We start from the raw sequence: 27,712 nt of genomic DNA, 5'->3' as shown, positions 1-27,712 counted from the left end.
CAGGAAACCCAGAAAAAAACAGGAATAACCAGTTTTGCTTCGCATTAATTTTAGTTGAATTGCTCATATCTGTCAATTGAAAGTGTTGGTTTCTTCTCACTGCTTAATATAATTATCATGTTTATTTAATGTAATTCTTTGACTCCTCCACCATCATCCCCATTGAACAGCAGGAACCAACTTCTCGAAGATGAAGGTTTGGATTTATGATACATCTTTGCTAAGTAAGTTTTTCTTCTGACCGCTTATGGAATAGTTATTTATGTGTTGTGAGTGGAAAAGTGTGCAAAAAATAAAATATGCACACAGGAAGCAAAATTATTAGGGGGAAATTAACTTCCCTATCCAAACCAGGAAGTTGTTGTTCCCTTGTAATCCTAGATGCTGGAACACCAGAGGACATGATGTCAGAACAACCTGGACGCTTCTGTAACACCTGTCATAAACCAGACATGTGGTTACCTAATATCACTTCTATTTAAAGACAACGATGCAAACCAAACTTGTCATTTCATTTTATAACTTTTAATGATAAAGATACGCTGGCGATGGAGAGCAGCCGCCAATCAAAGGACTGTCAGCCATCGGTGTAACCGTGGATTTGCAGCGAAGACTTTTTACAAGATAAAAAGATTGAAGTTCATATACTTTATAGGTCTGATTAGAAAGATCCAATAAAATAGTGAATTATGGAGGATGCACGTGTGTAACCATTAGAGGACATGTAGCCTAGCCGAGGTTCTTCAGGTTGTCTGCCTTCTGTTAGCTGGACTTTTCACTTCTGCTCTGCTCTTTTCGCCACCGTCCACCGGGTCGTCCTGAGGGGTTCAGCCCTCCACATCATCACCCTCTGGACTTTTTAAAGGGAGGCCGTCACCATTTTGGTAGGCTTCCATACATTGTTGAGCTTACACCCACTCCGGCCACATGGTGGCGCACTGGACTGATTTTGTTTTCGTTGTGGACATTTTGCCTTCATTCCAGCACCCCCCTCCCTTCACCAGTGGTGGTTTGATTTGGCCTCTGGTCGTCGCCGTTGATGGGGACGGGGTGGGGGGTGTCGTCATGATCCTAGTTTTGTTGATGGTCATTTTGGTTAATTTATGGAATGTTTATGATGAGGACACTCTGCAGGTCACTAAAAGATTCATGCATATATGGAGTGTAAGAAAATGCAAAAAGTCTGTGTGAAAAACTGAGTTGTCATGTAAAATCATCCACTCTGGCTCAGCCCACAAATAAAGTCCTTGACCAAGTGCTAAAGAATGCAAAGTCTGCAAGAAAGCCACATTAGAAATTAAAATAAAATGTAAAAATTTCACTTGACGACATGCAATATCAGTTGAGAATGTGTAAAAATAAATGTTCTTCATTTCCCTTTTCTCTATTAATTTGGATTCTATAGAAATATGGACACATTGCATGTTGTTTCCATGGGCACAACGTTAAGTAAACTATTTAAAAGTCTCATTTTAACTTTTAATAATGATTTCTGTGTGCACAACATTTCAAATGTTTTAATGATTGCAATGGATGTACATTTTTTTATTTTATTTTAGCCTGGTGGAAATCCTTCCATGTCAATGACCCTGTTCCTCCTTTGTAACATGGTGTTATGTGCTTCAGGCACATTATGATTTTTGTCCATTTCTTTTCTTTGTTTTCTTATATACTTTAGTTGAATGACCTTTTGTAAATATATTTTGGAGTTTGGATAATTTCTTTTTGGTCATTTAATTACATAAATTTGTGGCGCTGTTGGTCTGCCTATAAACAGGCTGGCTTTCGGTATGTTGACGCTCCCCATCCCCGCCTGAGCTCCACCTTCCACTCGCTCCACCACCACCTGTCGTGGTCGGCACTAGTCCAGCCGCTGTGGGCCGCAGCTGATGTTTCCAGCCTGCCATGTGGTATTTCTGTTAGCTTTTCTTTGTTTGTTTTTTCGTTGTGCTTTTGGCCTGGTGGGACCGGTTGTCCTGTTTTCGATCTTTCTTTTGCATTAGATTCTTTTTGCTTTAGTCCGGTACTAGTAGGGGCTTCGACGGCCCTGTACAGGGTTGGCCCCCTGCTGTACTGTTTTGTTCTGTTTAATCGGCTCACCAGGTCCAACTTTCTGTTAATAACTTTTGGGGTTTTTTCTTTCTTTATTTTTTGGGACACGGGATCTGAGGGCCTGAACTCTATTTTCTTCACAGAAAATCAGAAGAAGCTGAACTAAGAAAATCAAAGTGAAGAGAATTTATGAATATTTTGTTGAACCCTCGTCTTTTGTCTCGTGTCCTCAAATATGTTGTGCCCTTGGTGGATGTAACACATGGGAACAAATCAGCTTACCAGCAAGTTTATTTTTTTTATTTTTTACTGTGTTTATTCCCATCTTCATGGACAACAAATTATGTAAATTTGGAAATATTTGCTCTTTATTTGCCAAAGTTACTGCCATGGTTCAGGTTTGTCGCTTGTTGTTTTGGTTAATTTTCTACGCCTTTGTTTTATCAATTGCCCCTTATTGCTCCAGCTGTTTTCTGTTTTCCTGATTAACTCTGTGAATATATAAGTTCACCTGTGCCTCCTTTAGTTGTTGGATTCTCTGTTGTGTTGTCCCCAGTTGGCTCCCACTGAGCTCTCTTGCATACTTTGTGCTGCTGTGGCTCTTTATACGTCAAAGAGATACTTTTGTTGAACTCACCTGATTGTCGCCTTGGTCTTCATCGCCATTCAGGTTACCTGGGGGGAACCAAATATTTCAGCCATCTGAAACAGCCTGTTGACCCCTCCATGCCACGGCAACCAACTAATTTACCAACAAGTCTATTTTTTTTTCTAAATTTGCACACAAGTCAAGAAATGTGCAAACTCTTCAACATCAAAAGAAGTCTTTGCTCTCCATATCATCCACAAACCAATGGGTTGGTGGAAAAAATGAATGGCACCATTCAAAGATGAGTACTATTTCTAATGTATGCATTCTTGAAAGAAAGATCACAAAACGACATGCAAGCTTACTTGTAAATGTTAAGAAATCAGATCTATGTGTGACATGTTAGACCTTTCATGTATCTCAGAGCTCTGAGTAAAGTTGTGGATGGAGTCAATGGAGGGGAAACAGCTGTAAAAAAACAAACGTTTCCCGAATAATTGATTCTGCGCAAATTGCAGTAAGTAGAAATTCTTAGGCTGAAAACGTATTTCTTTCATGTAATCAGTTCTCTTAATGAGCAAAATGTAACTTGTACTCCTGCTACATTTACCTTTTTTCTGTGACTTTTCCATGTATAGTAGTATGTATGAAGATGTTAACACCATAAAGCACACATGACTTTGAAAACATAAAATATTTTACCAATATGTTGCTAAAGATGAAAAACAACTACTCTAATAGGATGGTAGGTTTAAGTAATTTTTGACATGCTCTTATCAATTGCACATGCAAAAACTTCATGCATTAGGCTATGAGCCTATTTTCTTTATTGCTAAAGAAGAAAAGGCTTCAAGCAAGTGGGTAGCAGATGTAATCACTCATTTGGAACCAACTGCTACTGCGAAAAATGTCCTTGAAGATGCAGAGGGCTTATGAATTTCTCCTCTCTGTAGGTAATGCATGTATGTGTGTGTACTTCTGTAGTGCGTTATCAAGTCCACAGAGAGTTATGTGTATAGATGTGTCTGTTTTCTGTAAAATGATGTCTTTCAGGTCTATTCATTTATAACTATATTATACAAAATAACTTAACATTACAAGGTGAGTTTTAATTTCATTACTTAAGGAAATTTTCAGACTCAAATGTTAAGTAATGCACATTATACAATAGTATATATATGTAATATATACACATTATGTGGTATACATAATATATACATAATTGTATATAGTATAAAATTAGCTTTATATTCATATTTTTGTAACTCACAAATATGTATAATTAGTATTGACTTTTATAATTTATTAAGTTCATATTTTTGTAATATATATATATATATATATATATATATATCTTTGAAATGAAATGGTTTGTCTTTTATATCAAGTTGTATTAATAAAATAATTGTTTTGCAACACACTGTATTTCATTTGCATAATATAAAATTGTCGGGGGCAACAATGGCATTTACATCCGGCCCAGATGCCTCAATGAATGACGGGCCACCAGTGGCCCGGGTTTGTTTTGCCAGAGGTGAAAGAGTACATGATTCAGCCGTGGGCCAGTTGGTGTGTCCTAACCTTGTCCACATCTGGCTTCATATGGGCTACATCTGGCAAACCAGCACTGGGCCATGGGGGCCCCGTCATTCATTGTGCCATGTGGGCCGGATCTGGCCAAGATCGATTTTGCTATGTGGGTCAGAGGTCTCCCACTGAGATCTCTAGCACACTTTGAGCTGCTGTGGCTCTTTATACCTTAAAGAGATACTTTTGGAACAAATTATTTCAGCTGTCTGGAATAATTTCTTGTTCCCTGTGTACCACAACTAATTTACCAACAAGTCTATTTTTTTCTAAATTTGCATATAAATCAAGAAATGTGCAAATTCAACATCAAAAGAAGTCTTTGCTCTCCATACCATCCACAAACCAATGGGTTGGTGGAAAAAATGAATGGCACCATTCAAAGATGTGTACTCTCTCTAATACATGCATTCTTGAAAGAAAGATCACAAAACAACATGAACACTTGCTTGTGTAACAGAGAAAAAAATGTGTGTATGTGTATATAGATAGGCTTGAATTTTGCCTGAAATAATAATAATAGTAATATGTATTTGTGGTGAGATTTCTGGTTGTTTGAAGCCACCTAGTGGTGTGGTGATGGACTGCATGCAACGAGTCCTTCAGGCGCCCTCATGGCTTCCTCAGTATACTGAGAAATGCTGGTGGAGGTGGGTGAGAGTGAAGCAGCTCTTTCCAACATTTTTTACTTGGAGTCATATTCTTGTAGTTCAACACATTCACAAAATATTGTAAGTACATCCAACATCTACGGATATAATTTGTAGGGTTTTCTCGTGGTTGGGCTGGAAAAATATGACCCTATGAGTCATAGCTTTTATAAAGAGTTAGAAATAGGGTCGTTTCTACTCTCAACATGCAGCCCATTGACTTTGAGTACTTGGACTTAGTTTGTTCCCAAGAGTTGCAGTTTCTTAGAGCCGGAGCAGCTTATGTTGATCTAGAGGAGACAGAGGTGGAGAATTTTCAGAATCTGAGTGCAGCTGTAAGTTCTTATGCCTCAGCTATTATGTTTAATATTATGTCTTACAAATTTAATATATTTCATACACAGCTATCTCGTGGTTGCGCTGGAAAAATATGACCCTATGAGTGGAAGCTGCGCTGGTTGGTGTTTGTGGCTGACCACTCGGTCATGTCACTAACTGTGTCTTCTTTTTATTTTTCAGCTGTGAAGTCACTTGCATGCAGCTTCGAGACACACACTGTAAAGAGTGATTTACTACTATGATTGATACCAGTGCAGTGAAGAGCGTGACGACCGAGTGAGAGAAGGTTACACTTGGAAATTTTAAGAGGTCAGATCTACGTGTGACATTAGACCTTTCATGCATCTCAGAGCTCTGAGTAAAGTTGTGGCTGGCCGTCCAAATACCTGAGACGAATACTTGGATGTTGTCATGTTTGGGCTTCGCACTAAGAAGCAAATAACTGCGCAGCAATACCCCGACTTTCTCATGTTTAAAGAGAGGCACAGTGCCCTTCCAAAGCTCCAGAACACTACTTAGTAGACTATTTCTATTTTTTGATGGCATTGTATTTATGTCACAAATTCCAGTTTTCCATGATCAGTTCTTAACCGTTAAATGTTTTTTATTGCCTACTTTGTATTTGCTTTAAGTTTGATTGAGGTGAAGTCATGTAAAGCATCTACTTTCAATGTATCACAGATGTGACATTGACTTTATTCTGCAAAGGCTTTAAGTATTTTTTTTATTATTTTGAAAGCTAGATAAACCCTTTCAAGAGACATTGTCAACTCATTTACGGAATATGTTTTGATATCTTTCTGTGGTATGACGTTAATATGATTAGTATGTACTCTGTAATTGACATATTTACACTGACACTTGAAATGTTAATTTTGTGTTGAAAGATTGACATTGTTGCGGTGGAGGAGTCGTCTGAGGACATGAAGATACAAGGAAGTCTTAGGAACATCGTTAGAGACAATATTAAAAAAGAAAAAACAGGATAAGACAAAGGGCAGAGCAACCACAATAACATTTTGTTTAAAGTTGGTGACAGTGTGGAGACAAAACATCCGAAGTCAACAGCGAACGGTGGAAAGTTTGACGCAGTTTTTCTTAGGCCTTTGAGGAGATTTGAAAAGTTTTCTTTCAGAAAAGATCTTTAAAAATCAGCAGGCTACTGAGAAGTAAATTTATTTTGTCTGCAGACGGAGAACCACACTTGATAACAAATCAAAGTGAATTCCCGATCATAATACAGTTACATTCCAAATTTATAGTTCTTACACACACGCAGGTGTGAAAAAGGGAAATGTCTGTTGCTAGACAGACAATCTGACATGATTCGTGTTTCTGTGTGTTTATTTTTGAGATTTTCTGTGTTTAGTCCCGTTTCCCTGTGAGTCTCTGTCCTGTCCTCCCCATTGATTGATCCCAGCTGTGTCTCGTTGCTGTGATTACCCTCCCAGTGTATTTAGTCTCACCTGTTTTTTTTGTTCGTCGTCTGCTTGTTGTCTTTTGTGCGTTGTTCGTTTTTTTGTTGTGTCGTTTGTTTTTTTGTTGTTCCGTGCTTGGACTATTATCATTAAATTCATCATTCTTCATCTTACCTGGATCTCCGCGTCCTCATCCTCACCACCTCAACCACACATTATGACACAATCAGGTTATTTCCAAGACACATTGAACGAGGGGTGATGTCCAAACAAAAGGTCAAGAGACGGTCAAAAAAGGTGAAGGTGTGAACCGCTCAAGTCAGAGACGCATCTCTAAGTTGCTGTTTGTACATTTTCCAATGGCAAGTTTCAAAATTCCCCTTCAGTCGGCGAGATGCTGAAGCGAGGGGTCTCTTCCTGTCAAAGCTCTGAGCTGCTCTGAGCTTGCTGCAGGTATTTCCTGTTAACGGTCTCTTAAGCACACACTTTTTAAGTTGCTTCTTTGTTTGACAAATATGTATCAGACTTCAATAAAAGTATTTAAACCTTGATTTTGTTGTTTCTTTAATAAAAAGCAATGTTTTTTTGGATATAATATAAATTATATATTGAACCTTCATTTAAGCTTAAAACACTATATAAGCTTCAATACAAAAGTTAATGATGGGGCCTAGAAAACCCCCCTAAACACCTTTTTATGATAAAAATTAAGCAAAATAAACATGAAAAAGGATATATAACAATATAAGAAAAATATATGTTCACACTCATAAAAGTTGTGGCATCCTGATTTAAGTTTGATGCTTCTGAAGACAACATTATTAGGGGAAAATGATCAAACATGATTTTAATTCAAAACAATCTCATTGCTACCCAATGCAAGATGACAACGAAATGATTTTACGGAAAATACACAAGTCATCTTAAACTCTGCATAACCAAAAGTCCATAACTGCCACATTGTAAAAAATAAAAAAACAAGGAAGCCAAACATTTACTTGTGTGGTGATGGCCCGTGGTTGGGCCATCACCACCTTTCACTATGCCAGCTACATTTACATTTTGAAAAGTATGCTTTTACCAACTCCACCTTAGGATTGGTGGTGTTCACATTCAGTGAACAGCAAATGCCAACCTCAGTTTGCTGAACCTTCCACGATGTGGTGGATGAAATGATGACCATCCTCCACAAGCCCATTCATTTCCACAAGGAGGAAGACTTGGAGAAAGTGGGAGTCGGTTTTGCAGGCCTTCCTGGCCATGAGGTGATCCATGGTGCTCAAGGTGCAATCAGTGGAGACCACATTAGGATTTTTCCTCCTGCTGAACCACAAAAGGATAAATCAATAAATAAACAAAATCCTACATAAATAATAAACTTTTTCCTTCCATGATATTAGAAGGCATCTTTGATGGAAACGGTTCACAAAGTATTTATAAGCAAGTCCTGTGGTTTCTTTCTTTTGGAATCTGTCTGCAGCATCCAGTCTGCATAGTGACCCCGTATCGACAGCCTGTGGACAGTAAGTAGATATTCAGTTTGTTTTACGTTTTCAAAATCTAAAACCCCCACAGCTAATTGAAAATGAATTTTTATGGCTTAAATTTTTGTAGTCATATAAAAAAAAAACTAGTGACTAGAAGTGGGCTGAGTAACCAAAAATTCTCAAGTAAAAGTGGAAACCATTATGTAGCAAAACTACTTTTAGACATTTTTATTTTTTATATCCCTAACCCACTTGTCAAGCTAATTTGTAGCGTGCCAGCTTAACTTGGGGAGAATCGAATGTCTTCGCCAGACCCTGTGAATCATAATTTGAACATATATTGAAAGGTGGATTTTTAAAAATCTTTTTCTTTATTATTTCTGTTCCTTCTTTTAACTTCAAGTTTTTATTTACTGCCACGTCGACTCCAACGGGTTCAAGAACAGAGTAATAGTGGTCCACAGGAGGATTACGTTCCATGATCTGCTCATGGGTTTCCTTACTCAATCTTGAAGGAGTCGTTCCATGGAAGCAATACCAGGATAGCCCCTCTACTTATTGCTCCAAAAATGCCCCCAGTATTTTTACTGAGGGTATTTTTCTAAAAATACCTCCAGTATTTTTAAAGTGAATGATCTGATCTGGAGTGAAGTGGACACTGCAAACTTTTACTGTGTGGCGTGATGTTGAACTTGTGACGAATATTCACGAACCACCATCTTCTTAATTTAGCATTGCTTGGAATGTTGAATTAACTTGGAATCTTAAAAGCTCATTATATTTTGAAGATGATGTAGGTGCACAACAGTGTTCATGATATAATTTTAACTTGCTTCTGAAACACAAGTTTATCTTTCCTAGCAGTCAAAGTTGTTCAAAGTTGCATTTCGGTCATGTGGACGTGACGTTAGCTCTGTACATGTAAAAAGCCCATCAGTAAATATTTTAAAAATTAAATAGACAAGGACTTATAAAACCAGCTGTAAGGGAGCAAGAACTGGGGGGAAAATAATGGGACCACATAACAGAAGGATCCAACCAAGAATGAATGAGAGAAACTGGTTAAATACTGAGAGTTTGAACGGTGGGACAATGAACTGGTGCTAATTAGAAAACAAGGTGCAGGTGTGAAGGGGGAGCAGAGTTGAGAGAGATGGCAAAGTGGAGCAAGGAGTTATATAAACACGGAAACATAACCATGACCAAGAACTGAATGAAAATCCATAAACTCTAAACTAAAATGACTATTAACAAAATGGTGTAAAGTTAAACAGAGAGAAAGAAGTCTTATCTAATCAAAACCAAGAATAACTTTGGGGGGGAAACACCCAAGTTCATGACATTTCTTTTTATTTATTTATTTTTAACACAAATGACCATTAAGCTAACTTGGAACAATGTTTGCTTATTCGTATACAGTTTAAAATGAACGTGTCACTTTAACACAATTCTGAAAGAAAAGAAATTGAAAGAAAGAAAATCTATGTTAAATGGGTTATGAGTGAAAGGAAAAATAAAAGATAAGACATAAGAAACATTTCCATAACAAAAAAAAATTGTTCAGCTATTTACACTTCAGTCAGGATTAACCCGAGTGACACCCGCCTGAACCGTTTCTTTAAACTTTCTCAGAAGAAACATGAAGTCTGAGAAGCTGTTGCTGAAGAACTGAGACGTGGATGAACGAGGTTCTCAAGGCTGAATCAATCAACAGCTGCCACATCACTAAGACGTATCCAGAAATAAACAAACATGAGAAGGATATGCTATTTTAATGCTATTTTATGTTTTTAACGCTTCAGCAGATGGTAGTTTTGACAAAATTATATATATTTTGTAAAAAAAAATGGGCGGAAATCCCGGGAGAGTTCGGATCCCCCCAATCTTGGAAAAGTATGGAATTGTCCCCCCCCTCCCACAGAAACCATAAAAGAAACCTTTGTAATTAAACAATATCAATATGAAAAGGTAAAAGAAACAAAGAACGAAATAAATCCAAGATTCATCTAATAAAAAAGTAAGAATCCAGGTTCCCCCTATTAGAACGATGGTTTAGTCCAGTGTAGGAGGAGCAACAGGAGCAGCAAAGGCTCATTAGAGCCGAAACGAGGAGCTGCTGCTCTGCAGCACAAACAACAAAAACCCTACAGTAAGTAAATACTTATACCAAAAGACAAGCAACACCTTTTATTTACTTTCACTGCTCAATAGGAAGAAACACATTTACAATAAGAATCAGACTGCAGTTCGTTATTTCATTATTCATCTGAATCATAATAACCTGCCTTGTTAGGCTTGTAAATCAAAACTGGCAAACCTGGCTACATTGCTTTGATAGACTTGAGCTTTTTTTTTGTCAAGTTAACAAATATCTCAATCATATTTAGTTCTCTAACTTAGGTTAATGAAAAGAGTTTGAAATGAGAGGTAGGGGCTGAGGAGTGGCCGATAGCTCAGTGTGTGAGAGGAGAGATGGAGCAGATAGAAAAACAGGCATGACTTTATTTCTTGCTATCTTCAACGTAGAGCCACAAAACCTGATTTTTTTCTATAAAATTAAAGATATACTTCCCAGATATTTATTATTTCTGAGCCATACGGAAGATTGAAAAACAAAAGAAGATTTTAAATAAAGTAACTTGAGTTATAATTTAAATAACACATAGCTTGCATTGAGAGCCAGGACAAAAGTTAATGTTTATGAGAAATTTTATTAAGTGGATTTATTCAATAAAACTTTATCTAGAGCTGGGGTCTGAAACTCCAGTCCTCAAGGGCCGCTGTCCTGTGCCACAGGTACAAAACATTGGAATGAAATGGCTTAATTACGTTCTCAGTTCTCCAGAGCCTTAATCACCTAATTATTGTATTCAGATGTGGTGCAGCAGAGGCACATCTAAAAGTTGCAGGACAGCTGCCCTTGAGGACTGGAGTTTGAGACCCCTGATATAGAGCCTTAAATGTTTGTTCAGTGCCACTGAACCAAACTCATTATTTAAATACCATTTGCATTTTAGTTTGACTTCTAGGGGTCTCAACAGAGCCACATTTTTTCTCCTCAGTAAAACCCATCTTACTGAGAAAAAAAAACACGTCTGTCATGCATTGCCATTTACTAATCATTTTGTCCTGCAGCTTGAACACTTACAAAAAAAATAAAAAATTTTAACCACATTTTACGTTACACTTCATTAACATTGCCAACCCACTTAAAATTGCTCAAAACTTTGCCTGTTTATTGTTCCCCCAATAATAAAATGGGATTTCCTTCCTTGGCCTCGTTGACAGCATTGGCATGTTGAGGGAGGCATCACTTGACACGTTGTGTTGAAGAATCAATACTTGCATATTAATAAAAATGGCTGTCATATCAGAATCAGGTATTTTCTTTTTAATCAAAGCTATGACTCGGTATGGATATGCAAATTTGCTGCTATTCCACATTTCTGCCACGTCCATTATTAGCTGCGATTCCATTGACCATTCGACTGCGCAAATTGTAATTACAAAAATAAATTTGCTAATAGGAAACACGGCAATTTCGGAAAAAAAAAATAATTTTTTCAGTAAAAAGGTCTTGCACAAGAATGAGGTGGTTTTTTGACTAGCAAAATGATTGTACTATAATAAAAAAAAATACAAAAGACTTTGTACGAGTTATGAGACTTATTCACATGTGGTTTTTAATTTTGTTTCTTATTTAATGAAAACACCGCAATTGGCAAAATAGTGCTTTCGACATTAGCTGAATGTCGAGAACATTTACACATATTGGTAATGGAGTTAGGCTTTCATCGTTAACGTTATCTTTGCACACAAAAAAAAAAAATCTTTCATAAACAGCTCGTATGGTGGCAGCACATTCTCATCAATTTAGGGATTTAAACAGTTACCAGTTTTCCTTCACTTGCAGAAAATTAACTTTTTGATATTTTATTTACATTTTATCTTTTACTCACACTTAAGGAAAATTGAGAAGGACCAATAAACCAGTCAAATCTTTAGACTGGCAGGAAGCTGGAGCACCTGGAGAGAGCCTCCAAATTAAAATACAACTCAAAATTCAAAAGTACTTTTTAAAAAAAAATTATTTCGAACAGACAAAAATAAAAGTAAGAAAGATGAAACAAAATTTAAATAAAACAAATTATCATGCCCAATTGACATGCAATATTAATCACAAAGGGAAATTAAATGTTGTAGCTCATTAATTCAGATTCTTCAAAAAAATATTGAAGATGGTCATGGAAACTAATTAAACAGGAAACTGGTAAAGTTATAAAAGCTGTCAATACTTTGCTTTAAAATTCCAACAATATAAAAAAAAACTATGGTAAAACGGAGAGGTGTGGAAGTCCCAGCAAAATAAAGAGCAAGATAAGGAAAATAACATACAACACATATTAATGAGAAAATCATTGGCAAACATTTATCCCATAAATTTTCTTCTTTCTGGTATTGAACGTCACTGAACACTTCGGAACACATATTTCTCTCCCATTTCCTTTAACTTCTCCAGCCTCAAAATAGTCATTTATTTTGCTTTCTGGGATATTTTCTTCTACAAAGTTAAACGTCTTTGGCTCCTCGTCAAAACCAACGTTGTCGTTTTCTGGAGGAGTTGCAGGAGAAACCATCATATTTGTTGTTTTCATGGAGAGTGTCGTTTCTCTCCACTTGTATGTTTGTCATATATGTAAATGAATCCCTTTTTCTGAATGTCTTCTCTGTAGTGATAACATGTTCATCATCAGCCTTTAATGTTAGTTTTCCACGCATCACATATGCATAGCAGTGGACTGCCTCAGAATCGCGGCAAATGACAGAAGACGGATATTACAGCTCAGTTCCACTTTCTCCAGGAATGTCAATGATTGGATTGAGAATACTTGGATGTTCTAAAGTTCCAGTACAGAAAAAAAACTATTACATTATTGCTTCCGGGGCAGTTTTTTCTATTTAAGACTGACCTGCAGTTCGAACAATAAGTGTTGGGGTTTGGGTTCGGGATCCCAGAGGATCCCCTTCCCTTTGCCCTGTGCATGGGCACTCTCTGCTGGTGGTCCCATCTGAGGCCTCATTCAAACCTCTGGTGATCCTCGTGTCCAACCTGTTGATCCAAATTCTCTCAGCCCTTCTCCTCTGTTGGGTTGGGTTGCATTCTAGCACTGAGGCTGAGAGTGTTTGATGAAGTGTTGCACAAGAGGTACATGCTTTTCTTTTTGATTTTTGATATTGTATCTATGTTGAGTGAAATGGGTCAGGAGGTTGTTGCCCGTCTCACCCACATAATGAATTTGGTGATCAAATAAATGCAATTTTTAGATTTAGGGTTTCCAGATCGGTCTAATTTGTAGATTGTGTTATCCAATTTGTTTTGTACCCAGCGCAGCTGTTTAAAGAATCCCCTTTGACCTTTGACCCGTGGTTTTTTCATGGGTCTTACCTCAGCGCGGACGAGGAAATCCCTCAGATTCTTATTTCTTTTGTAGGCTGCAATTATTCTGTGATTTGGGAGTAAAGAAGTTTCAGATTTGAATTTAGTAAAATTGTGTTTGATGTTATGAACAAATTGTCCTGCCGAGTAGAAGGTGGTGATTAGGGGAATCATTGGGGATGAATTGTGGAGCCTGGACACAAGGAAGTTCTTTCTGCATGCCCTGAAGAAAGATCTGGAATATCCTCTTATGAAGAGCAGAAAACAGAATTCTAGTTGCCTCCTCAAAGTCTGTTTTCTGTGTGCAAATTCTATGAAATCTGAGGAGTTGTGATTTTATCAAGCCAGCATAAGTGTGTTTTGGATGGTAGCTGGTCTTGTACAGTAAGGCATGTGTGTCTGTATACTTTAATGTCCAATCTGTGTGTGGTTTCAAAATTTGGGCCTTTATTGTTTGTCGTGTCCAAGCAGTCCACCGCTTTAATGCTGGTGGTGGACTTTACTGTGATAGATGGGTTGTGTGTATTTAGGTGCTGGAGGAATTCCTGAAATTCTGCTTTCGAGTGCGTCCAGGTTCCCCAGATGTCATCCAAATACCTGAAGAAATGGAGGGGAGCCTTCCTGCATGTACTCAGGGCTCCAGCTTCCCACTCCACCATAAATATATTTGCTTATGCCGGAGCAAACTTTTTACCCATCGCGGTTCCTTGGATCTGGAGAAAAAATTGACCATTGAAGACAAAATCATTTAGTTTTAAATTAATTTCTAATAATTGGAGGAGTTCCTTGTCTGGTCTTTTAGAATTTGGATATTTAAAAAAAATGTTTTTAACCGAATTTCTGCCTTCTTGGATATCAATATTGGTGTAGAAACTGTCAATATCAATTGTAAACAAAATGGAGTCTTTGGGTATGTTAATCAATTTAATTTTTTCAATGAAATGGTAGGTGTCTTTTATATAACTTGGGTGCCGAATTGAGAGGGGGGTCAAGTAAAAATCAAAAAATTTAGCTGTGTGGTAGGTTTCACTGCCACAGTCAGAAACAATTGGCCTCTCTAAAGGAATTTCTTGACTTTTACTCCACTGTTTGCGGGATTTGTGGATCTTGGGTAACAGAATCTCCTCATCCGAGGTTCAGAGGAGCCTAGCAGGAAAGTTTTTTTTGTTTTGGGTTAATAAATTTCTCTTTTTTGCAGGTTGTCTAGGATTTGGGTAATCATAGGGATCGTTTCTTTATAGATTGGTTTCTCTAATTTCTTGTAATATGTAGTGTTATATAACTGTTTTTGTCCCTCCCACACATATTGCTCTCTGTCCATTATAACAATAGAGCTGTCCTTATCAGCCAGTTTTATAATTATCTGTCATAAGTTCCTTGAGTGCTTTGGTTTCTTCCATGTTTAAATTAGGTTTACTTTTGATTATTTTAAGTTTGTTATCCAAATATTCCAAATCATTATTGATTAGTATTTGTTCTTCAGGGGCAGGGATCACAGGGGAGGGGACCAGTCTGATTCTGGCATAAAGGGTTTGATGTAACTAAGATTGTTTTCCTGATCTTTGTAGTAAATGGCCAATGTAATTCTCTGATGGTACTTCTGTAGGTCATACCTGATTTGTGATCGCATTTCTTTGGGGCGAGTATAGTTTTGACCAGGGATAAATGTAAGGCCACTGTTTAAAAGTGAGCTCCTCCATCTTTAACCCTAGTAGTGTAGGGCAGTTCTTCTATTCGATTTCTATAGTAATTGCAGGAATGCAAAGGAGGTAATGCAATCATGAATCAGCTGTGCTGGAGTCCGGACTCATCAAAAGCATGAAGGACAGCGGTCCCTGAGGACCAGGGTTGGGGACCACTGGTGTCGGGGGTCGCACATAAGGAGTGACATGTTTGTCCTTGAAGATTTTGTTCAGTGCCTTTCTGAAAAACAAAAATGTTAAGTAAGTTCCTTTTTTTCCATAAATAGAAGAAAACAGAATTATTTTATCTGACATTTATGCTATTTATTAAAATTATGAGACAAATAAAAATTCTTAACCTCAACCACCACTCCTTCAACACTTGTCAGCCCCTTTGCCAGGCAAGGTGAGAGGCAGTGGAAGGTAACTGAGGTCCTCTGAAAATGGCCAGTGTTGGACCTTTATAAAATTGTGTATTAACTGTGACATTTATCATGTATGGTGCAGTGGGTACCATGTTCATCATCAGCCTTTAACGTCCGCTTTCTACACATCGAATATGCGTAGAAATGTTTTGGCTCAGAATTACAGCCAGTGACAGTGCAGCTCAGTTCCACCTTCTCCAGGAACGTCAATGGTTGGATTGGGAATTACTGGATGTTTGAAAGTTCCTGCACCTAGCCAACGGTGACATTATTGAACAATAAGTTTATCAATGTCTTTGTGGTCAAATCGATAGCTGACCACCACTGTGTATAGCTTCTAAAGTAATTCACAACAACATACCTCAAGTTTGCTGCACACGATAGCATGAATCCTGCGCCTTTAGGTGGGAAATGGTCACATAGTCGCCTGTGTGAACTTGTGTGAGTGTCGCCTCCCTCCACAGAGAGATGGGCATTGTGCAAGCTGCCCTGTGATTACAAGAATTGCTACCAAATTAGAGATTTATCAGACAGTTATCAAAAAGCCAATAAACAAATAGACAAAACCCACCACTTTTCTGACCATAGGGTGCACAACAACATATAAGGAAGGGGGAAAAAGTCTTGGGAAAAGACATTTAACACCTTTTATTTACTTTCACACAGGGCCGGTTCTAGGGGGCAGGTACGAATGTGAAGGGGGCATCATAATGCGTACATATTATGCTCCATGATATTTATTAACATTGTTGACTTGTGTTTTCTTCATGGGATTGGGGTAAACTATGCCCAATCCAACAAAAACAAAAAAAAAACGTATACCCTAAGACCTTTAAAATTAAAGATAGCCTTCATCCAAGATTGAACGACCAACAACATAACATTTATCTACTTGGATGGTCATTATCCAGTTACAAATCTTAAACCTAATTTGAACCAAAAACAATAACCTACATTTAAAACATGATTAACAAACAGTACGGCTAAAGCAGAAGGGTTTTGGTTAGAAGCTGAACATCTCAAAAGTTTTTCTTACCTCTCCTACTTTTCTACTTTGCATCTTGGATAGTAAAGGACTCTAGCCATGCTCAGGTGCGGTAGCTGGCAGGATTAAACGATCTTAAAGATGCAATGAATGCACGTGTTGGTTAGCCACCCAGCATTGGCTGAGGTGGTGCATTTAAATCGGGTTTCCAAATTTTTCTATCCTTTGTGCAAGAATCTGTCACAAAAATGTTTGTAGTATCCTTATTTATAATACAATTTCAATAACATATTGCTTAAATTAAAGCTGAGAAAATCGTTGATAGTTTTGATGAAATATATATTCTACATCTAAATCTAAGCAGGACTAAACAAAATTTTTTTTATGTTTGACAATATTTATTTCATATAGTTTCTGCTATAGAACAAACCCAACAGCACAGCACATCTACATGTTAAGATTGTTAAAGTCAAGCTAGCATAACTTACCTACTTCGCTCTCCCTCGCTATTTTTTTATTAAATTCTTTTACTGACCTGTGAAATGTGATAACCTTGGACCTTGTTTTCTAGTTGTCGTAGTGTTAGCCAAGCACTGCGTTCCTTTTTCTTTTATATATAAGCCTACACTTAAGATTTAGGAACTTGACAGGTAAAACCAATGGTAGCTATCGTTGGCAAGCACTTTCTTTTTTCCTCTTTACCAGGGAACTGCCAAGTGGAATCTTGCAGGCATAATGCTACTTTCAAGGCTACTTGTAGGCTCATTTGCATACTGATTGCTGATTGGCTGTTTAATAACTGTAGAGGGATTTGAATTTGAGCTGTATGTTGGCTGCAGATACATATGGAGTTAAATTGAACTCCATAGACACAGGAGAAGATTGCAGCCTGCTCAGCACGATGCGCTGTGAGATGTTCCGTTTTTAGGGGGCAAAACATTTGTTTGAGAGGGGGCATTGCCCATTTTGAGAGCAGAGGGGCTATTGCAGAGCAGCTGCAATAGGCATTAAAGTAAATAAAAAATAAAATAAAGTATGCCTTTATTTCTTACCATCTCCAATGTAAAGCCTTTAAAAACCACATAATATCCTAATATTTTTCTACAAAAATTCTGGTGCTGAGCCTTAAATTTAGGTTATGATACTTCCTAGATATTAAATTTCCATATGTTTATAGGTTCTCAGCCATCAATGGAAAAACCAAATAATTTTTTTTTTAAATCAACTTAAGTTATAATTTAAATAACACACAGCTTATATTGAGAGTGACTGCAATAAATCCATATTTACAAGGAATTTTAATAATTGGAGTTACTCAATAAAACTTTAGTCAGAGCTTTAAAGTTTTGTAAAGGTGTAGTAGAGACAAGATCTGTGACTGAAACAAACTCGTATGTAAACATTTGAATCTAACTTTGATTTCTTTGGATCTCCAAAGGTTGTTTACTGAGAAACACATTTAATATGCATTGCTACTTACTAGTCATTTTTGGTCCTGCAACTTGAACACAAACATTTTTTTAAATCACATTTTACATTACATTTCACTGTAACTTTACCGATCCCCCCCAAAAATGCTCTTAAGAAATGTCCCTGTTTATGGTCAACCCAATAATGAGATGTGATGTCCACACTTGTGCACACCCCTTCATAACACGTCATAACAGGTGACATAACAGGTCATCTGTTATAACACCTATTATGACATAACAGTTGCTTGACTGTTATTACATAACAACCTGTTATGTTATGTCATAACACCTGTTGTAATGTAACAGGTGTTATGACATATTTAACGTGTTACATAACAGGTGACATAACAAGTCGTCTGTTATAACAGGTGTTTTGACATGACCTAACAGTTGCTTGACTGTATGTCATAACACCTGTTAGGTCATTACATAACCTGTTATGTTATAAACGGTGACATAACAATCAAATTTTCCATGGACTGTCAAAGTCATACAATTCACTTACAAACTTGAGCAGTCGGGGTGGAATGTGATGATGCTTCTTCCTCTTCATCTCAGCCTTCGACTCTCGTTTGGGGTTTAACTCCAGAAAGACTCTATCGCTTCCTGGAATAACCACCCCTCTGGACCCAAGGAAGTCCTTTATTGTCTTTTCTTTCTTTGACAATTCCTCTGCCAGTCTGGTTTGTACTGGGAAGCCGAGAAGGGTGGTTGTGTGATCAAACAGGTGGATTGCTTCAAAGAGAAAAGGCCAGTGTTCTAGTAACCTGATGATGGAGTTTCCTTTGTTGATTGCTGCTCGCTGGATGCTATAGGTTTCAGCCATCATTCTTCGAACATCAGACTCTGGAAAATGATTTGTTTGGAAGGCAGCTTTCAGTTGTTCCTGTGTGAATTCTAGGTTTGTCACATTCTCAGCAGTTGGCTGCCACTGCACACAACCATAGCGATGAAGACAAAGACTTTTTCTGTGATGCCATCTCATCTACGCCTGATCTCTTTGTTGAACCAAAGCTCAATGGTCTCATAACATTTTCAACTCTGTTTTCAAGCTGTATAAACAGAGCATCATATCCCGTTTCAACAACTTTAATTCCATTTACCTCTCTGTCTTGGAAAAGACCATGGATATTGCTCTACAATCTGCTGTGCAAAATTTGAGTAATAACAGATCAATTCAAAATCACATTTATTACGGTTGAAAAAGAAAAAGTTGCCAAGTTTAGATTTACCTGAACTGATTACGGTAGTTTCCGAATGGTAACTGTAACAGTAAAAATGCTGATCCTTCATGTCTGCTACTAGCATGTGCTAAATGAAAATGGGCATTTTCTTCTGTTTCTTCTTCTTCTGCTGCTTGTTCTTCTTTAGATTTCAACGGCAGTTTGCATCCATTATTGTTGCACTTCTGCCATCTACTGGATCCTAATATCTATACCTCAAATTCTCATAATGATCCCAGTATTATTAAAAAAAAAATCACATTGAGGGGGAAAAGAAGATTTTAACTGATCAACAACATTCTCAAATTTCAATTCCTTATTAAGACATAATTCTGTTTTAATGGGCACTTTCTTCTTAAAGAGCCCCTTGGTGGTTGAAGAAGAATCCACATATAAGTGGCTTACAGTCCGGAAAATACTGTATATGAATATATAGTAATATTTTGGGGGGCTATGTGAGACACATTCTTATTAAGATGGTCGAATAAATCCATCTAGCAAGTTCCTCAAGAGATGAATGCAAAAATGGGCAACGTACTTGGAGTGGAAAAAAAGAGAGAAAAGCAGTCACCGTTATTTAGCGAATAACCTCGTCTTACTTTTACATTCCATAACCAAAAACGTCATTTAAAAATCATGAGTAAAGATATTTTTAGTAAAACGAATGCTATCTCAAAATTATACCGTTTTTACAAGAAGATAGTTGTTCGCCAGTCTGAACTATTAACTATACTAATACTGCTATGTATTTTTTTGTATTTAAAAAATTGTTTATTGATTTACTTTACATTACCCCAGAGGCGCCAAAAAACCGATCACTCCAACTTCTAAGTCCAACCCGGGTCCAGGATACACATTCAGTGTCGGAGCAGAGAGAGCTTTGAATGGCTACAGAACAAAATGTCGCGCTTCGTGTTCCCATGATGCATTGAAAATACTGGAAAAATACCTGTTAAATATAAAAACGGTAAATTCCTTCAAATTTATATTGTACATTTACCCGTTTTTTTGTTTTTTTGTTTTTTTTACAGTGTATAGGCTACAGCAGGACGGCAGCAGATGTAGGGTCTTGATTTTGAAGGTAAATCAATGGGATTTTTAAGTTGAAATGCATTAGTTTGCAGAAACATATTGAAAGTTATGCAGTGTGTCCAAATAAGCTGGCTGATTGGAGCCTCACGGTCACCAAGAAGTGGGTTATTCTTGGTGACTCCAACGTGACCAGGATCCCGACCTTAAGATGTTACATTTTTGAATTGTATTAGTTCAAGATATGATACCTTGAACGAGACAGAATTATATGCAAATGAGAGTTAGGGCTTTTGTGATGGGTCTTGTCTCATTACATCAGTTTTCTTTTTTACCCTGCTTCCTAGGATCAACTGTCCTGCATGTCATAGGTGTTTCGTGTGTGCATAGAAAAAAATTCAACTTCCAGAAGAATGTTTTCAAAGTCTTTGAGGAGCTGAAGCGGATGGCTTTGGAAAACTAAAGGATGTTCAACCTTCCAGCCTCCACACCAGAAGTGTTGGAAGTCCTGAACCAAAATTGGAGTCAGGAGCTGTTAGGAAAAAAATTGGTATGTAAAATACTTTGAAAACTTAGCCTCTCTCTTCCCAGTGATCTTCTGTCCAGTGCAGTATTGTGTAAACATTGATTATGTTCGTTGCGTTAAGTTTTTTAAGTAGATGCCATTGCTGTCATTGGAGGAAAAGACTCGAGAGTTATAGTGTACCACATTTCCTCTTGAACCACCTAGCAGAGCAGTACAGCTGCCAGGGGAGGAAAGGGAAAAGAAGTCTGTCCCCAAGCAGTTGCTGACTGTCCCTTAACTTTTCGACCTAAAAAATTGTGCCACATTGGTTCTCAAGACATCCCTGTGTGAAGTCTGTGACTTCTGTGATCATATATTTCTTGATAATGCACACTTCCCTGTTTTTTAAAAAATAAATACTTTGTATGTCTATTCTTCAGGGGCTGTACAAAAGAACCAGGAATCAGAAACTCTAATGTACAGAAATCCAGGCCGTGGTGGGAGACTGGTTGAAACACTGAAATTATCGTAAAGACAATTGTGCTACGTCAGCAGCCACGGTAAATGACAGTGCCAATGAGGACGAGGCTTCGTAAAGTAGAATATTTTTTAGAAGACCGATCAACCTTCTTTATTTTTTTTTTCTTCTGTTTGTACCAAAACGCATTCCTCACCAAAACATTTTTTTTTTTTTAATTTTGAGTGTGTCAACGTTCATGACATCAGTTCTGTTTTAAATTATATTTTTAAACAGTGGCTGACTTTGCCTTGATTTATTATTGTGAATGTCTTTTCTCTATTAAAATTGATACTGCACCATTTTATTAAATCTCTTTTTTGTACATATGTATAGTAGAATAAATGTGACCCTTTTTATCATATTTTGTTTTGGTATTGTTTAATGTTAATACTCTAAAATTAATAAATTATTTCCCAAGTGTGTAGGTGTAGTTGTAATAAATTTTCCAGTTTACCAGATTAGATTAATCTCCCAAATGAAAGACAGCTGTTTATTCCAATAAAAATTGCTGCCATATTAGTATTTCCACAGGCCTTGCAGAACTATATATATCATTTTACTGTAATGTACTGCAACTGTTTACTGAAAGTCTGCTGAATGTGCGCCGACAACGTTCGCTAAACGTTTAATGCCGTTTCATTTTGGAGAACGTTGTCTGCAAACGTTCATGACGATGTTCAGAGGATGTCTGAACGTTAATTGCTTCCTGGGTTGTTTTGAGTTGTATGAAATAATTGTTTTTATTCAAGATATCAGTGCCGGGGGAAGATTCAATATCAACATTTGGGCAGTTTAGAGAAACGGCCTGACGTAGGCTGTCCCCTCGCTGCGATATGTCTGCTAGTCCACCGTAATGGCAGTGGTAAGTTTGCCTTATGAAACAATGAAACTGGCTTTTTGTAGTTTCATAGACATGCTTGTATGTAGTGAGGATATAAATCAGTACATATATACAGTAGTAGTAGTGAGCTGCTATTCACTACTACTGCTTATGGATTGTGACTGAGTCTGTTGGCAGAAGCCTGTTAATCACCCAGAGATACAATTCAGGTGTGTGGCAGAAGGGAAATACCTAAAACATGCAGGACAGGGGGGCGGTGAGGACCAGGGTTGAGAAACACTGGTCTAGGGGACAGGGGCTTAGACATTCCCCTCGCTCCAAATTTAATTGGTCAGTATTTGTAGACGTGGCAAACACAGACTGAACGTCTTCGCTCACTTCCTCCGCTGCCACAGCCAAACTACAATTCTAAAATAGGGCAGGAAATCAAGATCATGCACAATTCCTTTTGTTCACAATTCTCTTTGATTCCATATAATGTTTAATCAATCAGAACCACCACATTTACATAAGTTCCTGAAGCCATATGCCGCCACACGTTCAACGATCAGTGCAAGACTTTGCGTTGTTCCCATAGAGTCTTGGCAATACCTTTAATTTTGTTTAAATAATTTTTTAGTTAAGTTTGCACATCATTTCATCCTACCTGAGAGCACAAAACCCACTAAATATCGTGAATAGCTTAAAAGACTGAGATACTCCCAAAAGCTTATCAAGAAGAAAAAATGAATAAATTATGAATGGAAAACTTAAAGACACCAGACTTTATACAGCTGAAGTATTCCACATTTAAAGTCTAAAATATATTTTTTTCTGCAAGAGTTTGCTTTAGTTGGAGCTTAAAGCTCAGTTACACATTCAACCTGTTATTTGTGTGTGTGTGTGTGTGTCAGTAAGTGTTGATTAGCGTTTCAGGTATTGAGTCTGTTGAACAGAAGTAAGGCTCACCCCAAAGTGATGAGTTTGTTTCATGGGTTTGTTGTGAAATTTTTTCTTAAAGAGTGAGGAAAAACAGTTTCAAAACCCAAAGAACCAGAGAGAGAATATATTCTTAATCAGCATTTATTTGAAGTCTCTGCTCACTGATCGCAGTCAGGACAAAGAGCCCTGAGCAGAACACAGCTTACAGTTTCATTGTGATCTCATAGTTTGACAATCTACTTGGTTACATAACAGACAGCAGGCACATGTATCTTCTTCACTACGGGAGTCAAACACGCCATGAGGGCACATAGAAGAAACAATTTAATAACTTTATTGTAATACCAAGGCCTGAGAAGTATCTTCAGAAGACATTTTCATGAGCACCTGAATTACACAAGAATTATTAGACTGTTATGCATTGTTTTACTTATAATCATATGGTAATCTTAAAAAGTTCCACTACAGGTTCAATTAAGTAAGAAAAATAAAAAAAAATGTCTGACAGGACAGCTCTCAGACATGAGACGTAACACCAAAGACTTCCGTTTTTTAAGATTTATTAAGCTTTTTTTTTTTCTTCAATATCACAACATTTCATTTGGGGTGAGTAGATTCACAGCTACTGCATATTTTGCATGAAAAAAAATCCATGCACACATGAAACACCATAAAGAAAAGGTAATCTAAAAGATTTAAGTAAAAAGTAAACATTTCACTTCAAAAAATTGTTTAAAGTCTGAAGTCATTTTTCATATTCTGTATTATGTATAATTTCTTGCCAAAATTAAAACTCAGTGTTTTTATACATTTATATAAACCAGCAACTTAATGAAAAGAAGCTCAACTGGGAGCGGGGGGAGTTAATATTTGGAACAGATGAAGTTAAATCTCTCACTGCCGTTTCTTTGGAACCACCGATGTTCTCCTCCTGCCTCCATGGCTCCAAACATGTTACAGTCATTCTGTTCATTCCAGGTCCAGTTATCACAGACCCAGAACCAAACATTCCTACTGCAGTTGAAACGCAGTCCAATCCAGACAAAAGGAGTCGAGGCAAACTGGGCTTCCTGCTGAACCTGTTTCTGTTCATCCATGTTAGTGATGGTGACCAGGTCATGATGGTGGGCTCTGCAGTAGGTTAAGGCATCATGCCAGTTCATCGCTTCTTTAATCATGATCAACTTATCTGGCATGAAAGTATGAAATATAAAGAATAAAACTATGAGTCATTCAAAAGAGGTTCAAAACTGCCTAAAAGAAAGGAAATTTAGTCAGCTTCATGCTAAATCGCCTGAAACTGACTGTAATGTTGATATTTTTTAAAGATGTATAACTAAGAATGTGGCGTTTTATTTGACACATACTGATATGTTTTTAAAAACTCACCATCATAACAGATGAAGGGTTTTCTTTCAGTACAGTTCTCATTCTTCCATCTGCCTCCATCATCAAACACAGTCATGGCACATTGACCACTGATGTATTGTTGACTGATAAAGTCTTTATTCCAGTATCTGAAAGAGAAACTGCTTCCATCTGACCACCTCCAGGTGTCTCTGAACAGACCAATGTATACTGGTTTTTTGTCATATATTTTTTCATATTGTGCCTTCTTGTTTACAGTCATATACTCTTCATCCTGTAGCTGCTTCAATCCACTGATCAGGTCTGTGTGATTCTCTCTGCAGTAACTCTGAGCTTCCAGCCAGGTCTTCCTCTCTTCAACAAAATAATATTTATTGGATGTATCATTTTCTGTGAAGTAAACAAAGTTGGTTCACTTTATATCAAACAGAAGCTGAATGAGCCCCGTCTACAATGGCCTCTTAAAAAAGATGGACATTTGGATAAATTAATTTAATTAATAAAGGCCTTTTCTTAATAAATAAAAAATAGATATTTGATTTAAAGCTTATTTCCCTAATTGTGAAATATTCGCTCGTTCACGATAGATGGAGTAGAGCCCAAATGCAGAACAGACTGAGGCAGGAAGTAGGCAGTGAGATTTGAATAATACAAAAACAAAATAAACAAGAACTTACAAACAGGGAACAGGGTAATGGGAGGAACCAGCAAGGAGTGAGAGGAGAAGTTTTAAATTCTGGGAGAGTGAATGCAGGAATAATACACTGGAGCTGATTGGTTAAGAAATTGCAGGTGTGATGGGAGAGAGAGGGAGAGAAGAAGCTAACTAAAAACAACTGAGATAATACTGAACTAAAGTAGAGCAGAAACAAGGCTGATCTAATCAAAATAAAAGTAAGTAATGCAAATAATAATTGAACCAATTAACAAACCCTGAAAAATCCAAAGCAACCAAAATCCTAACAAGTACCTCATTATCACATAAAACAATCTTTGTTGATTTTTCCCCCCTTCTTTTCTACAGCTAAGAAATTGTTTATCTCAATCCCTCTTTGTCAATATGAGCTCTGATTTAGTTTTATATATGCATATGTAAAATCTCAAAAGCACCATTATAACAGAGGAAATATGAATGCCAACTACATTCATTAGATGTCAGTTTTCCTCGAAACATACATATATGTGTTCAGTTGGTAGAGCTGTTGCCTTGCAGCAAGAAGATTCTGGGTTGATTCCCTGCCCGGGTTCTTTCTGCATGGAGTTTGCATGTTCTCCGTGTGCATGGTGGGTTCTTTCCGGGTACTCCGGCTTCCTCCCACAGTCTAAAAACATGACTGTCAGTTTAATTGGTCTCTCCAAATTCTCCCTAGGTGTGTGTGTGTGCATGGTTGTGTGTCCTGTCTGTCTCTGTGTTGCCCTACAACAGACTGGCGACCTGTCCAGGATGACCCCCCCTCTCACCCGAAACGTTAGCTAGAGATGGGCACCAGCACCCCTTCTGACCCCACTAAGGGACAAGGGTTCAGAAAATGGATGGATGGATATATATATATATATATATAGTCTACAATGGCTTCTTGAAAAAGATGGAAATTTGGATAAATTAATGTAGTTGCTTTAGGCCTTTTTTAAACAAAAAAATAAATAAATACATATTAAAATTTATTAAAAGCTTATTTCCATAATTGTGAAATTTTCAATAGCTTAAATAAAAGCACTGTCATGTTGGTAGATGGAGTACCACCCAAATGCAGAACAGACTGAGGCAGGAAGTAAGCAGTGAAATTTTACTAAAAAAATTAAATAAATAAACAAGAATTTGCAAAAAGGGAATAACTAGGAAAAGTATAATGAGAGGAGAAGAGGTTTTTAAATGCTGGCAGAATGAAGCTGGAACAATAGACTGCAGCTGATTGGTTAACAGGTTGCAGGTGTGATGGGAGAGAGAGCAGAGGACAGGATGAGAGAGAGAAGAATCTAAAAATACCTGAGATCGAACTGAACTAAAGTAAAGCAGAAACATAAACCAGTAAAGCTGATCTAATCAAAATAAGACTAACTAAGGAGAGCAGATAACAAAAGAACCAATTAACAAACTCTGAAAAATCCAAAGCAACCAAAATCCTGACAAGCACTTTATCGCATAAAATCAATCTTTGTTTTTGCTTTTTTTTCCCTTCTTTTCTAAAACTAATACATTAATACGGTTGTCTCAATCCCTCTTTGTCAATATGAGCTTGTTTTATGTGTGTGCATTTGTAAAATCTCAAATAAAAGCACTTTACCATTATAACAGAGGAAATACAAATGGTGACTACATTCAGTAGATCCCAATTTTCCTTGATAATTATATCCACAGTCGTTTCCATCCCTTGGTTCTCCTGTGTTCCACTTTGTCTCACTTTCATTAAACTCCACTCCAGGCAGAGACCAGTACCAAGTTCTGGTACCATGTGTTTGATCATACAGACCAATCCAAGCTTCCTTAATTTCTCCAGCTGAGATGTTGATGAGTCTCTCCATGTCCTTCATGTTAGTCACTGTGACCAGGTCAGTGTGTTTCTCTCTGCAGTACTGCTGAGCTTCAGTCCAGGTCTTATTCTCATTAATGTAGAGAAACTGATAGAGCTGACAGTCCATGAAGCAACACTGAGCTGTAGACAGTAAACACATTTCTGTATAGACGAACGAGCAGTGGCAGTTTAACCAACACATCTTTTACAGTAATATGATTTATCAATTTGAATTTGTGTGTTACAATTGTACTTCCTGGTTGATTATTCACTAAGTAGCAGTGTTCTGAATCTGACTTTAACATAATAGAAACCAGAGAGTCTAGTTGTGTTTCAGATCAACTTACCCATTAGGAAGAGCAGAATCAGACTCCACTGCATCTTTGCTGTCAGATGAATTATTTTCCTCCAGCAGTTTGTCTCTGTTGGATGAAGAACATTTAAACAGTGAAAAGCTGCAGCTCTCCCTCCACTATCGACAGAAAATGTTCTGCTTATCCTAATGTTTAATCCCAAATAAAACTATATGACACACTATACATGACAAAACATGATTTTAGAAGTAAAGTTTATGTGTAGTAAATAAACTAAAACAAAGCACAGTTGTAACTTACATCTGGTTTCTTTTCTCCTCTTTTTGTCTTGACTTAATCTGTTCTCAGTAGAATT

General features: G+C 37.3%; 1 protein-coding gene and 1 long non-coding RNA gene across 2 annotated transcripts; both read right to left on the bottom strand.

Annotated features, from left to right (window-relative positions):
• Nucleotides 1-719: 719 nt before the first annotated feature.
• Nucleotides 720-10,471, bottom strand: LOC107834423 (uncharacterized). The gene is made up of 3 exons (XR_001660214.1): nucleotides 10,307-10,471; nucleotides 3,409-3,411; nucleotides 720-729 (listed from the first exon to the last, which is right to left on the bottom strand). It is a non-coding gene; the product is annotated as an uncharacterized LOC107834423 (long non-coding RNA).
• Nucleotides 10,472-23,989: 13,518 nt separating this feature from the next.
• On the bottom strand, nucleotides 23,990-27,505 carry LOC103130253 (macrophage mannose receptor 1-like). The gene is made up of 4 exons (XM_016665769.1): nucleotides 27,391-27,505; nucleotides 26,816-27,184; nucleotides 24,552-24,920; nucleotides 23,990-24,351 (listed from the first exon to the last, which is right to left on the bottom strand). Exons 1-4 carry the CDS (start codon nucleotides 27,422-27,424, stop codon nucleotides 24,026-24,028), a joined length of 1,098 nt encoding a protein of 365 aa, XP_016521255.1. The 5' UTR covers nucleotides 27,425-27,505; the 3' UTR covers nucleotides 23,990-24,025.
• Between the last annotated feature and the right edge of the window lie 207 nt (nucleotides 27,506-27,712).

Source organism: Poecilia formosa, unplaced genomic scaffold (assembly GCF_000485575.1).
Source record: "Poecilia formosa unplaced genomic scaffold, Poecilia_formosa-5.1.2 Scaffold618, whole genome shotgun sequence".
Taxonomy (NCBI): domain Eukaryota; kingdom Metazoa; phylum Chordata; class Actinopteri; order Cyprinodontiformes; family Poeciliidae; genus Poecilia; species Poecilia formosa.
This window is presented reverse-complemented; position numbering and strand designations above follow the sequence as displayed.